The 13,851-nt window shown below is 46.1% G+C and overlaps 1 protein-coding gene across 2 annotated transcripts in view; it reads right to left on the bottom strand.

Annotated features, from left to right (window-relative positions):
- Positions 1 to 13,851, bottom strand: part of Adam12 (ADAM metallopeptidase domain 12) — a 327,810-nt gene that overhangs the window by 94,558 nt on the left and 219,401 nt on the right. For both annotated transcript variants that reach the window (XM_052711869.1, XM_052711870.1), the window contains exons 5-6: positions 13,084 to 13,160; positions 308 to 494 (exon numbers count right to left, since the gene is read on the bottom strand). In XM_052711869.1, coding sequence (XP_052567829.1) covers positions 308 to 494; positions 13,084 to 13,160 — 264 coding nt within the window. The remainder of the gene's footprint in view (positions 1 to 307; positions 495 to 13,083; positions 13,161 to 13,851) is intronic.

Genomic DNA, 13,851 nt, shown 5'->3' with positions numbered 1-13,851 from the left:
TTGTTTTGCTGGCTATCAGGCTGTCCCATCCTGGCTTCACCCTGCTGTCTATGCCCACGGTGGCTTTGCTACCCCCTGACCCTGATGATATGACTTTACTTATCACGTTAATGAATCTGATGCTCACAGTTGCAGGGGTTTGAGTTTGTGACTATACTCTTCCCAGGGCATCCCCTGCCTCCTGAGGAATGGGGCTCACTCCATCCACACTGCATCCAGCAGCAAGGTTGCTTCAGACCTCCCAGCCCTGAAGGTCTCTTCCTTCAGGCCTCAGCTCAAGAAATATGAACTTGGGATGCCCTCTTACCCTTCTTGACCACATTTGAGAGGGTTCAGGGGAGACATCTTCCATGGTGAGGCTGGACTGGTTATGATGTGACCCACACAACCCCTGGATGTTCTTCATGGTCTCAGCTGGGATGAGTTTGTATCTGTTGGTGGCGTTTTTCATCGGTTCTAAGATATAGGTTTTATTTTCAAACACGATAAGTCCCCTGTTGAAAAGGTAATACAAACATTAATTTTTAAGGACTGTTCCTTATTTATGACGAAGATAGATTTTTTTTAAAAAAGATTTATTTTTACTTTGACTTATTTCTGTGTTGGTGTGTGTGTGTGTGTGTGTGTGTGTGTGTGTGTGTGTGTGTGTGTGTATGTGTGTGTGTGTGTGTGTGTATGCTACAATTGTGTGGGGACCTGAGGAGGCCAGAAGACAGTGTTGGTCCCTGGAGCTGGAGTTATAGGTGTTTGTGTGACACCCAGTATGAGTGCTGGGAACCAAGTTCTGGTCCCCTTGAATGCTTTTGGCCACTGAACCATCTCCCTAGCACCCAAAATAGAGTTCTAAATGAGATAGAAAATAAAAAGGGAAATCCTGGTTTATTTATATTTTCAAACTTTAGGAGGAGAAGCCATTTCTATACTTTGTGTTTGTGTCATTCATTTTGAAAATTGTTTGAAAACCAAGTTTGGGGATTTCACTTGTTTCAAATATTTTTATGGTAAAGAACAGACTGCATTATGCCTGGTTTTGTTTTTGTTTGTTTTTCTTTGTTTTTTTTTTTCCTCCCCATCTCAAAGATATATTACTGTGAAAGAGAGTCTGGCAGAAAGACCCCATGTGACAATAAGTCCATTTGAATTAGCAGACATAGTTCAGAAAGCAAACCTTCCCTTCTCTTTGAAAAGACAATTTCTGTTCTGAAATAATTTGTCCTGGTCAAACCTATTTTCTACATCTTTGACGGGATTCAGATATAAAAATGGGGAAAGATTTATAATGTTTTTATATTTTTTCTTATTTAATCTGTGGGAGATGCACCCATCTTTGAATGCACCCATCTTAGAACCTGCTGTGGACAGACTGTGATATGTCCCCCTCAGGCTCACATTATAATACTTGGTCCCCAGAGGGTGGCGCTGTTTGGGAACCTTTAGGAGGCAGAGCCTTGCCAGAAGAGTGGGTCAGGGGAGTGGAACTTGAGGTTTTATAGCTCAGCCCTAATTCCTGTCCATTCTCTACTTCCTGACCATGGTGTAATGTGGCCAGAAGCCGCCAGCTCCTGCTGCCATGCTCTCCCATCATGCTGACTGTGTCCCCTTGAATTATGTCAAAGCAAACCTTGCTTCCCTTAGATGGCTTCTTATTAGGTATTTTCTCATAACAAGAAAAGTAACTAACACAGTACCCAAAACATTTGAACTAATCCTTGTGTGTTTGTGTGTGTGTGTGTGTGTGTGTGTGTGTGTGTGTGTGTGTGTGTGTGTGTGTGTAGGCTAGCCTTAATTCCATTGGGGAGCTCTTTTTTTATATCTTATTGTGTATATATGCATCTGAGTGTTTGCACATGTGTGTGCATGCTGGTGTGTGTGTATATGTGTGTATGTGTGTATGCACTCATGTGGAGGCCAAAGGTGGACTTTAGGAATCTTCTTTGATCACTTTACACCTTATGCTTTGAGGCACGGTCTCAGGGATCACCTGTGACCAGTCACACTAGACAGCTTGCTCCACACATCACATCTGTACACCTTCCAAGGCTGGAATCACAGCTGCTATGTCCATTAGGCATTTACGTGGGTCCTGGGGATCTGAACTCCAGTCTTCTTTCTTACACATCAAATGGGGAGCCCATTAGAGAATTGAAGAACACTGTGAGAGCCTCCCCGTCCTGTGGCTGGACAAGGGCCATCTGGTGTCCAGTAGCTCCAGGTTCAAGCTGCAGCTCTAACACTTCCTACCTGTGGGAGCTTGTTTACTCTCCAACTGTCCCAAACTTGGTTTCTCTACCAGCACAAGGTGGATAACAGTAACTTCCTGTCATGATTGCTACACCACTCGGTGAGAACATTCAGCTCCATAGGTGTCCAAGTTACTGCTTAAATGGTGGCATCTCTCTTCCTTGGATAAGGACAGGTCTACACATCAGGTTGCTATTCACGGGTTATTTCAAAGGCTGACAATTGTAGGCAAGTCTTATACTGCATGAATGTATCCTACCCACAGGAATGCTGGCCACCTGCTGCTCCCTGATATTAAATGCAGCGTTCATAAGATAAACACTCTTCTGGGAATGACAACGACCAAACAGAACCCTGTGAGCCAACACTTAGGCTTAGACATAAAGGTTTAGAGTTTTAAAATACATGGACAAAAGACCTCTGGGTAAGATAGCTGCTTAGAAGCCAGAGCGAACGATTGATTATAGTCAGGGAGACAAAGTGAAAAGGGGTATCTCATCACTCCCCCATCAGCCCCCAGGATCCACCTGGTCAAAGCTACAATAAACTTCCTATGCCTTTGACCCTTCGCTGCTGCCACAGATGCAGACTCCAGCAAACTCCAGCAGTCGACTGCAAACCAGGCTAAAAGGCCTTGTCTAGAAAACTTACAAAAGCTGTGTTAAGAGATTTTATCGATTGGGTCCCAGAGATCGCCACCAGGACCCCATTAATGTCCCAGTGGGAACAGTGAGATAGTGGGAGCCAAGTACAAGCTCTAGACAAGGCTCTGGCACCGCATGGCCACCCCCGCTGAGGCCCGGTGAATCCAGCCAGGCAGCTATCCCCAGCTCAAAGAACAGAGCCAGATAGCTCATTAAGAAAACTCCACGCACAGGTGAAGCTAGGAACTCACAGGAGAAGAACAGGGCTGCCAAAAATCAATATGGAGGACAGCTCGGAGTAGAACACGAAAGGCAATGCAGTGGATGTGCCATGCAAGACAAAAACCAACATCCAGGCCACTGACTGCATCCTCTCCTGTCTCCGCAGAGCTCTCAGCCTCCCACAGCTGTTCCTTATCTCTGTAATACCCCAGTCAGCCTTGTAGACCAGCTGCATCCCCACTGCTTACATCAAATACTTTCTTCTTTCCCTATTCCTTTCCTATTGCTACATCTCCTAAAGCCTAGAGGCTGACCTGGTTTATGATATCAGAGTATATATCTTTATACCATCCTGTTGCCTACCCTTAAATCTCCCTTCCTTTCCCCCCACCTGCCTCTACTATTCTACTCTTCCTCTGCATATGTATTCTCTATGTATTCCTACTCTTCCCCATGTTCTTTGTCTCTAGTTCTCATCTAGTACCAACCACTAACCACTCACTGTGAATTCTCATTTCTCTTTTTCTTCCACTCACACCCACAATAACCGATGCATTAGTATAGATGGTACTGTCTGGGCCTTTACTCTCTCCAACAATTAGTATTTAACAAGGATCTGTTTGGTAGCCGCCTGCTACTCTACTGTCAGAGTAGGTTAACTGCTGGCTAGCGACTATTCCTGAAGTATCAACCCACGGGGATGGACTGGAGATAGATCCTGGCGTCTGTAACACCTGTCTGATGGAGTAAAAACTCGCCCACCATGACTTTACTACGCCCTGACTCTTCTGACCTATAAACCCCTCCACTGAAAGAAGAGAGGTACCTGAAAAGAAGAACAAAACCTTCACTAACCTTCTAACCTCACCTGGCCTGATCCAAGTAGAAAGGCAGAAGTAACATGAAATGTCAGGACTACGTGTCTTCTCCCAAAGCGGCCACTCTACAGTTGTGGCTCCTGATGGAAAGGACTCAGACAAAATTCTAGTCACACCATTCCAAGGAATGATGACAAATATGTTCAAACAACTTGTGCAGGACACAAATATTGTCCAAGAGAGCACAAACAGTTTGCTAAATACGGGAATCAGTTCACGATATGGAAGTAGAAAGTAACGAGATACTGAAGAAAATGCCACTGAAATGAAGATGGACATGGGAAACACAGCAGATGAACTGAAAAGTTGAGTGTAAAGCCTCACGACAGAATCGATCACGATGAAATAGCTGGGTGTGAAGACGAAGCAGAGCAAGTGGGGCAGTCCCTCAGGGTCAATGATGGATTTTAAAAAACGGATGGATGGAACATGCAAGAACTTGGGGGCACACCACAAAATGGTAAAAATGACAAACCATGGACACAGAAGGAGGAGAAGAATTTCAAGCAAGAAACTATTTCACAGAAGAAAATAACCACGGAAGAAAAATCTCCAAATCTAGGGAGAGAGAGAGAAGCCAACCCAGATCCAAGAAGGACACAGGACATCAAAGGGACAAGACTGGAGAAGAGGCTTCCTGTGCACAGCATCACACTTTAAAACAGAGTGTACAGAATGAGGGAAGTACACCAGAAGTTTCCAAAGAGAAGGACCAGGCCACAGGAAAGACAAGGCCATCAGAACAATTGCTGGCTTTTCAATCAAAACCTTCAAAGCACAAAGGGCTTGGGGACGAGGTATTTCAAAATCTGGATGATCACAACTGCCAGCCCAGCTTATTATAACCTGCAAAACTATCTACCATAACTGAAGGTAAAAGAAAACTTTCCATGATCAAGGCAGGCTAAAGGAATTCATGACCATCAACCCACTCCTCCAGAGAACGCTGCGGGGAATCCTTGGGACCAAAGAGAAAGATAAACACACTCAAGAGGCTAGAGGAGGAAAAAACCAAACCATACTAAAAAGAAATTAAACAAAAGAGTATTAAGAGACCCTCAAACACTGTACAATCCACAAGAATGGCAGGGATATACACACACCTGTCAGTAATAACACTGTCTATGAATAATCTCAATTATCCCATTAAGAGCTACAGACTAGAAGACCAGATTACAGAATTCTTATTTTGCTACCTCCAAGAAATGCACCTGATGGCTAAAAATAAACATTACCTCAGGGAGAATGGATGGAAAAAAGTATCCCAAGCAGATGGAACCAAGGAGACGCAGGCATTGATATCCTAATATCTGACAAGATAGACTGAAGCCAGTTCTTGTCAGAGGAGATAAAGAATGTCACTTCATGCTGACCAAGAGAACCGTCCATCAAGAGAAAACATATGTATTTTAAATATGTATGGCCCAAATGCAGGCTCATCCCATTTCATAAAACAAATACATCTAGATCTAAAGTCACAGATTAACTCCAACACAGTAGCAGTGGGTGACTTCAGCACCTCATTGTTACCATTCGACACACCAGCTGGGCACACATTAAAGAAGAAGCCCTGGGATTAAATGACATCATCTGTTTGCTTCAACTCTACCTTAGGTTTTGGGAACAAGGTCTCTCAATGACCCCGGAGTTTGCTGACTTGGTTAGGCTGGCTGTCTAGCAAGCCCCAGGGATGTTCTTGTCTCCACCTCCCCAGCACTGGGGTGTCAGGCTTACACAGCGATACATGGATTGATTACACACGGGTTCTGAGAACACACTCAGGTTCTCATGCCTGCAAAGCAAGCGCTTTATGAACTGAGATGTCTCCTCAGATCACAACTGTTCTTTCTGGCCGTATTTCCATACTCAAATGCTATGGAGGGAAGAGGGTGGAGTGATTAGGTATCTCTTTGGGCTGAGCATGAAATAGATAGTAACTAACTCAAGATGGATCAGTGCTTCTTTCACCAGCTCTGTTGAGGTGTCACAGGCAGTGGGAGGCACAGGTCAGTGCTAGGATATCCACCCCTCTGAGTGAGGGGAGAGCACCGAGGCATGGAGCAATTAGAAGCCAGTGAAAGTTGTGGGCATTAGCAAAAGTCAGCATGCCTAACTGTTTAGAGCAAAGGAGCCAACACAGTTTGGAAGTAACTGAAGAAGTCTGGGCTACATTCATACCCTATGACAGAAAAGACCGTGTAGATAGCTTCTCGCCTCCCCACCCCACCTAAGACAATATCTGTGAGCATGCCTAGATCCATGACCCAGGCACATCTCTGGGTTACAAATGAGGGGCAGCCTGCATCTCCTATGCTGAACTGCCTCATGAAATAAAACTGACATTTCTGAGTGTGTAATGGGTGGCTGGAATTTTTGTTCATTACTGTTGACTTTAGGAAGCCCAAATTAAGAAAAAAAAACTTAAAAAAAAAACAAAACAAAAAAGAGAAAGTAGAAAGAAATACTATTGAAGGGACAATGCAGCCACTTGGCACTATAGCATATGCCATCTGCTATTTTCTTCAATTCTTACCCATCGAGTCAGCTGGGGAGAATGAAACATAGCACCACGCTCTAATCATGAGAAAGAAGCCAATCATTGAAAGTTTGTTTTTTTCTGCTTAGTGGAAAGTTCTAGAAATTGTTACTTGGTCATAAAAATGTTCTCATATCTCCTTTTATCTTTTAAGTCATCCAAAGGCCAGATGTTGAGAAACGGGGGTGAAGGCCTCCCCTTTGCTCTGCACAGTTGGCAGCCTGCAATACAGCATAATTAAATAATTGCTTTGGACTATCCCGGGTATAATTAATCATTTAGCTGTAAAGAGCTCTGGAAAGAACAGTCCAAAATTCAAGCACTCGAGGTTTCGAGATGTAGAAATGTGATGTTCTCACAGCCCTCTTTGGCCCCAAGTTAGATAAGGGAGGCAATTTGTTTTAAGTTGGATGTCATAAATGTTTGATTATAAACTTCAAGTTGGAAGAATCTCGGAGCAGAGATTTTGAGTCTAGCAGATTTTGAAGGTGGGGTTCTACCCTCTCTAGCAGGCAGGGAGGAAAGGCCTAAATCAAGCCAATGTGCCAGTGTTTGGGAAAGAGAGAGACTGTGGGTACCTCCTTGGAATCTAGCCTCCTTATACCCATTCCTGTGGTGATCTTCATGCAGCTGAAGCTCCAGTCATCACTCCCCGTGTCTAAGGTCCCAGGCAGCTCAAGGAAGATCTGGGGATCCAGCCCTGACCTGTGTATCTGAGGCTTGTGTTTTTCGGCACACCCTTCCCCATGGTGATCAGCACTGCTTAGCGAGGACTGAGGCTCTCAGAACAGGGACCAAAGGAGTGAAGTGGAAGGAGAAAAAGGCAGACCAGAGAGATGAGTGGCTACAGGGAAAATCAAACGGCTTTCCTTAAGATTCCAACTTGGGCTGGGAATGATGCTCAGGGGGTGACATGCTTGTCCAGCATGCGAGGATTGTTCCTGTCTTTAGTACCACATCAGCTTGGGCAGTCCTTGCTCTTGGGAGACGCAAGGTGAAGCTGGGCTTTAGGGAATCCTAGGTTACACAGACAGATTGAAGCCAGCATTTGGCTATATGAGACCCTGTCAGAAACAGAACAAAATGCAACAAATAAACAAAGCCCCCATAACAATGGAAATGATTAAAGCATTGTTATTTTCCCCTTGGATGGACACGAAAAGGAATTTATCAGACTGCTAAGTTGGCTCTGTTAGGTTTCATTGGGAAAACACATCAGATCTATATTCCCCCAAGATTAAGGTTTTATGCTGAAAATTCAGACTTTAGTCCCTGAAGCAAGGGTGCATCAGGCAATAATGCAACTTAATGTTGTTATTTTTATCGTTTACTTATTAGTCTCGGACAAGTAGAACTGTGGCACATGGATCCTGAACCACCCCCCCCCTCCGCCCTCGCAATAAGACAGCAATGAGGATAGACTATCCCTGCAAGTTTAGTGGCATGCTGGTCTCTGTATCATGCTGTCAATCATAAGACCTAAAGGCAGCTGGCATGAAATTTCATTTCAATCCCTTTTTCTGGAAGAGCTCATGGGTAAAAGTAATATCCTTTCTCATGTATGTTTGATAAGCTGTGATGGCAGCAATATTAGCTAATATTAGCAATATTAGCATAGGCTTATTTTCACAATGTGAGTATCTCATGCACAAGCAAAACAAGCACTCATTACTATGACTGCCACAACCACGTGCCAAGTACTGAGGTTAGGCACAAAGACAGCCAGCCTGTGGCTGCTGTTTCAAATGTACTGTGCCACCAGCGTGAGATGCATGACAAAAGATGTTGAAGATGAAACTATTACAAAATATTTTTAAAAAGCTATTTATGTGTTGAGTATCCTTAGTCAGAAAGCCCCAAATCCTAAATGTGGGCAGATCAGAAAGAAACACGTCTGGTCCCAGGTATTCAAAAATATATTTATTTTTGTTTTATGTATTTGGATAGTTTGCCTGCATGTATGTCTGCATGTAGTGCCCACAAAACCAGAAGAGGGAGCCAGATCCCCTAGAACTGGATTTACAGACTGTTGTTGAGCACCATGTAGGTGCTGGGAACCAAACCTGGATTGTCTGAAAGAGCAATAAGTGCTCTTAACCACTGGGCCATCTCTCCAGCCCCTTGCTCCTTAGGCATTTTGGATCTCCAGGCTCTTGAATGCATTGTCCTCTCTAGTATTTATAGAAGTCCTGTAAAGCAGATGGCATAGGTCTGTTTCACTAGTGAAATGATGAATGCCCAAGTGAACAGAGATGTTTTAAAGGCTAAACTCTAGTACCGCTGAATGGATCACACTTAAGAGTCTCTGAAGATGTAATTCAAACCTCTCTCTTAAAATGACCTTGTTCTGAGAGTGGGGCCTAACTCTGAGGACCCATCCTTGCAAGAGACACAAGGAAACACACAGGGAAGAAGCAGAGACGGAGGCAGAAACTATGGAATGTCATGGTCACAAGAAGAGGGGTGCCAGAGATCAGCAGAGGCCACCAGCAGCAGGAGGAGAGGCTGAGCTGAGATACATGCTCAGATTTCTCCAGATATGTCAATTCCATTTGTCAAATGATAAACAATAGTATTGTATTCACACAGCAGTTATCCTACAATGGGTGTGTTTGTCTTGAGTCCCAAATTCAAATGATTATTTTGATGATGGTGGGTAGTCTTCATTGCCACCTGGACTGGATTTCAAGTGGGCGAGGAGTCACACCTGAAGGTGTTTCCAGAGAGGTTTAACTGAGAAAAAGTGACCCTAAGTGTGGGTGGCACCACTGCACAGGCTGGGGGCCAGGCTGAATGTGAAGAACAAAAGAGGAAGCAAGATGACTCTACGCCTTCCTTCATCTCTCTCTGCAACCTGATTGTGGATGCAGTGTGACCAGCTGCTCATGTTCCTGCTGTCATGGCTAGGGCTGTGCAGCCTCTCCCACCATGATGGCCTTCAGTCCCAAACTGTGAACCCAGGCTAGCCCTTCCTCCCCTACGTGGCTTTGGTACAGCTAGACTGGATGGAGGTTTCATGGAGAGATGTCCCTTTGATTTGGCCTGGATAGGGGAGTTGACTTTGCAAAGGCCAACTAAGCCCAGGCTGTGGGGAAGCAGGGATGACGTCATGCAGCTCCCTCAGAGAAGAGGACACAGAGCTAAAAGAAGAATGGTGGTCTTCAGTGAGTAAGATGCATGTCACACAAATATGAAGACCCAAGTTCGGATGCTCAGAACCGAGGAGAAGCTGGATGTGGCAGTGCACATCTGTACCCTAGCACTGGGGAGGTGGAGACAGGCAGACCCTGAGGCCTCACTGACCAGCTAGCCTACCTGACCTGGTGAGCTCCAGGCTCAGTGAGAGACCTTGCTCCGAAAAATAGGGCAGAGAGCAACAGAAGGCACCCACTGCCCACCTCTGACCTCCACATGTCCACCCACACCCATGTATAGACCACAACACATACACACACAGACACACACACACACACATGATACATACACATACACATGTACACATGTGCACTCGTGGTTTCTAGGTCTAAATTGTACAAGAGGAACGACTATGAACTGATCCGAATTGGGTATAAGAGTGTACTTTGCCCGTCATTATGGATAGACTGCTACACGCCACACTTGCACAGACACTTCTCTCTGTGAATCGATGACACCCCCCGGTACTTTCATGCCCTTGTGTCTCTATGTTTCCAAAACACACCACACTTAGCAGAAAATTTATCCCCATTCTCTTTCCTAATGTCTATCATGCTGGTGCTACTATGGATAAATACAGTTTTTCTTTATTTCCAGCCCCGATCGATTCTTCTGTCAGAGAGCTGTAGATTGGATGCAACGTTCTGCTTCTTGGCTTGAAAGATAAAGTTGACAGCATGGGTCTGTGATTTCTCTGCTAATGAGTGACCTGTGTTAGAGTGGCAAGGAGATCTGGGGGTTGGGGTGGGGCTTAGGGGCACAGTCAGTGACTGCACAGCATTCCTCAGCTGCCAGTTCTGGAGTCTGTGACTAGGGAAAGGAATGCTTTTCAGGAGCAGGGACGGGAGGTGGGTGCTGCTGCAGACACGGCTGTGTCTGGGTGACTTTGCTCTATGGGGATGACCTGTAGTTTTGTAGGTGTCTGTAGCGGTTAGGCAGTGTGTGGAAATAGACAATTAGTGGGCAGCCCAGGAAGGATGAAGTATGTGGTGGCTGAGTGGCATGGGGGTACCCGGGGCAGCTTGCCCCCTTAGGGTGTGCTGTACAGCTGTTTCCTCTGGGTTGGGTATGATAGCTGCCATCAGTACTCCCTCATGGAGAAAGGGGGACTCACAAGGCCTGAAGGTAGACAGCAGAAGCCAGGTGTGGCATGCACTTGTAATCCCAGCACTGGACAGTCTGTGGCAGGAGGATCACAAGTTCAAGCAAGCCTTGGCGACACAGCCAGTTCTAGGCCAGCCTGGGCTATATGAGATCTTGTCTCAAGAAATAAAATAGCAGTTGGGTGGTGGCGGCACACCCTTTTAATCCCAGTACTTGGGAGGCAGAGACAGAGGCAGAAGCAGAGGGCAGAGGGCAGAGGGCAGAGGGCAGAGGGCAGAGGGCAGAGGGCAGGGGCAGGGGCAGAGGACAGGGGCAGGGCAGGGCAGGGGCAGGGGCAGGGGCAGGGCCAGAGGTAGAGGAAGAATAAAACAGCTAATCAAAACAAAACAAGACAGGTAGACAGTGGGCCATGGGTGAGGTAACTCTTCTGCAGTAGCTATCTGTAAGTTGCACAAAGGATTTCTCTGTAATGTAGCTGCTTTTGAGTCACCCATGTCTATAAGTAACCCCAATGCAGGCACTGGTTCACTCAGCTGGACAGTGGTGGAAGCCCTTCTCAGGTCCATGGATGCCTTCTCTGTCTGGAGTGCATAGACAATTGTAAAGGAGAGGAGCATCTGTGGACACAGTCCTAGATACCCAGTGACAAACCCTCAGAATAAAATGAGATGTGCTAACCATTGGGGAGGCTGTGAAGAAGTGAACCCCCATTCTCTGTGGATCACCATGACAATTGAGGCAGGAGGCAGCTCTTTGAAAAAAATGAAGGGTCAGGAGTGTGACTCCTCCCAGGGAAAGAGCTCTCCTGGGACCTGCCAGCCATGCCCTCTCTAGCCCTCACATGACAGCCAGCTGATGCTGAGAACACTGCTGCCTAAAACTGAGAAAATGCAGAAACCACCAAAACTCACACCCTCATGTGCACAAGTGGGAAAAGTGAGCTATACGTGTAAAATAGAACTTTATGTAGTAGGTGAAGGAACAGACCAACCCTACATGAACCAAAGAGAGCCCTGTGTGGAACGAGAGGAGGCTGTAGAATGAGACGGGTGTGTTTTCTCTCTCTCTCTCTCTGTGCGTGCGTGTGTGTGTGTGTGTGTGTGTGTGTGTGTGTGTGTGTGTGTGTGCATGTGGATGTTGAGGCTCTGTTATGTTTATTGCCTGTGTGTGTTTATTACACCATTTGTGGTGTGTGTGTTGGGGCGGGTAGGCTGTTGATTGCGTGTGTATTGTACACATTATGTCATTTGTGTGTGTGAAGCTGTGCCACACTGTTGTGTGTCTGTATGCTGTGATGTATGTGGGGTCTCATTCTCCCCAAACCCTCACAGAACTCACAGAAGTGGCGGTTACTTCAGACATACAAAGCACAGCCCCACCCTGTCATTTAAGCTGGTACATTTCCGAGGTCCTTCTCTCTCCTCCCTCCCCTGCAGCTCCTCTCTAGTGTCCTGGCTCCAGCCACTGAGGACTTTGAGGATACAAGCTGACAGTTCACAACTCAATACATAGATGTTGTGAAGAAAAAAAAAAAGGCTAGAGTGGAAATTCATCGGACAAGTAGCTTCTCCAGGGAGCACATAAGAAGAGTCCACTGGTGGTGACTGGCTGGGACTTGGAAGGACAGGGCTGAGAGTAGGTAATCCCAGGGTGTCAAAAGGTCATTGGCATTCTCTACATTTATCCATACCTCATCAGTGAAACCCCTCAGGTAGGCCTGAAGTCAACTCCACTCGGTCAATGTTAAATTATTTCTATTCTTTCCCAGTGAGAAGGGGGCCTTTAAATCCGTTTTGATTAAGCCAGCAGCTACAATGTTAAGAAGTGATGTCCTATCTTTTAGCACTTGGAAGTTTTAAGCAGCAGGGCCATGAACACAAAACATCGGCCATGCCTGTGTTCTTTCATTTTCTGGCTGTGCTGGGGACTGGATCTGTGGCTTTGTGTAGCTCGGCATTTTTACCACTGAGCCATAACCCCAGCCTCAGGCCATGCTTGGGTGCCTAAACTCAGTGAGTCCTCTGATTCTCAGACTCCCACCCTTATGCCCCAGCCTGAGAACAGAATTTAAAGAGGGGAAATGAAGGAGATCCTGGGCCAGCTGCGCCGTGATGAGCAACACACAGGCCTCAGCCCTCTTGCCCAGGTTGAGGAGCACTTGAGCTGTGAGGCCAGTGTCTGCTCTCAGGGCCTTCCAGTGAGCACAGAGACAGGGTGGTCTACGGTTGGTTAAATCAGAACGTCCATGGTCATGTCCACTTACCTGAGCCCAGAACAGGTGCTGAGGCTGACCACTGAAGCGGCATCCCCTTGCACATGTCCGTGGTAGTAACAGTGATCCTGAAAGAGAGAGGGGGAAATCAATCCACACATCTTCCTCCCACTTAGAATAACCCAAATTCCTCCAGTCCCCTCTCCTTGCTTCGGCTATTGGACATGTTATACCACATGACACAGGTCGTCTCAATGTTTACTGCTAAGCCCAATGTACCTTCCCAGGGTCTCTGGTTAGAGTATCAGACCTGCTTAGAGATTATCAGTAGGGTTTTGACGTGCCTGACTGGCTTCCACTCTCACCTGTCACCCCCTGGGAAAGCGCTAATGCCCCCAGTTGTACAAAATGCAGCAGCAGAACAAATCACACTGACATCCTTGGTTTACCCTCATGTAAATTGTCTCTGGTAATGGGATGAGGAAATGGATGGGGTATTTAAGCACACTGTGAAATGCAATAAAACCAGGCCTGAATCATGGCTTAGGAAAACAGCAGAGCAGATGGGGGCTAGTGAAGAATGAAAGAAGCCATCTCCAGAATCACCCACGTTTAGCTCAGCAGGAAGGTCACTGAGGGAGGTCTCAGAAGAAGAAGAAAAAAAATCCCTGTAGGATACTTATAACATTCCAAAAAGCAACCACAGCGCAGATGCCTCCTGGGAAGACAGAGCTCTGTCCAGATTTGAGGTAATTATGCTGTTGAAAAAAAGGCTGGGTCACAGCTCCAATTAAGCAGCTGATTGGCAAGGAATGCCTG

This window comes from Peromyscus californicus, unplaced genomic scaffold (genome assembly GCF_007827085.1).
Source record: "Peromyscus californicus insignis strain IS unplaced genomic scaffold, ASM782708v3 Scaffold_4__1_contigs__length_199733344, whole genome shotgun sequence".
Taxonomy (NCBI): Eukaryota; Metazoa; Chordata; class Mammalia; order Rodentia; family Cricetidae; genus Peromyscus; species Peromyscus californicus.
This window is presented reverse-complemented; position numbering and strand designations above follow the sequence as displayed.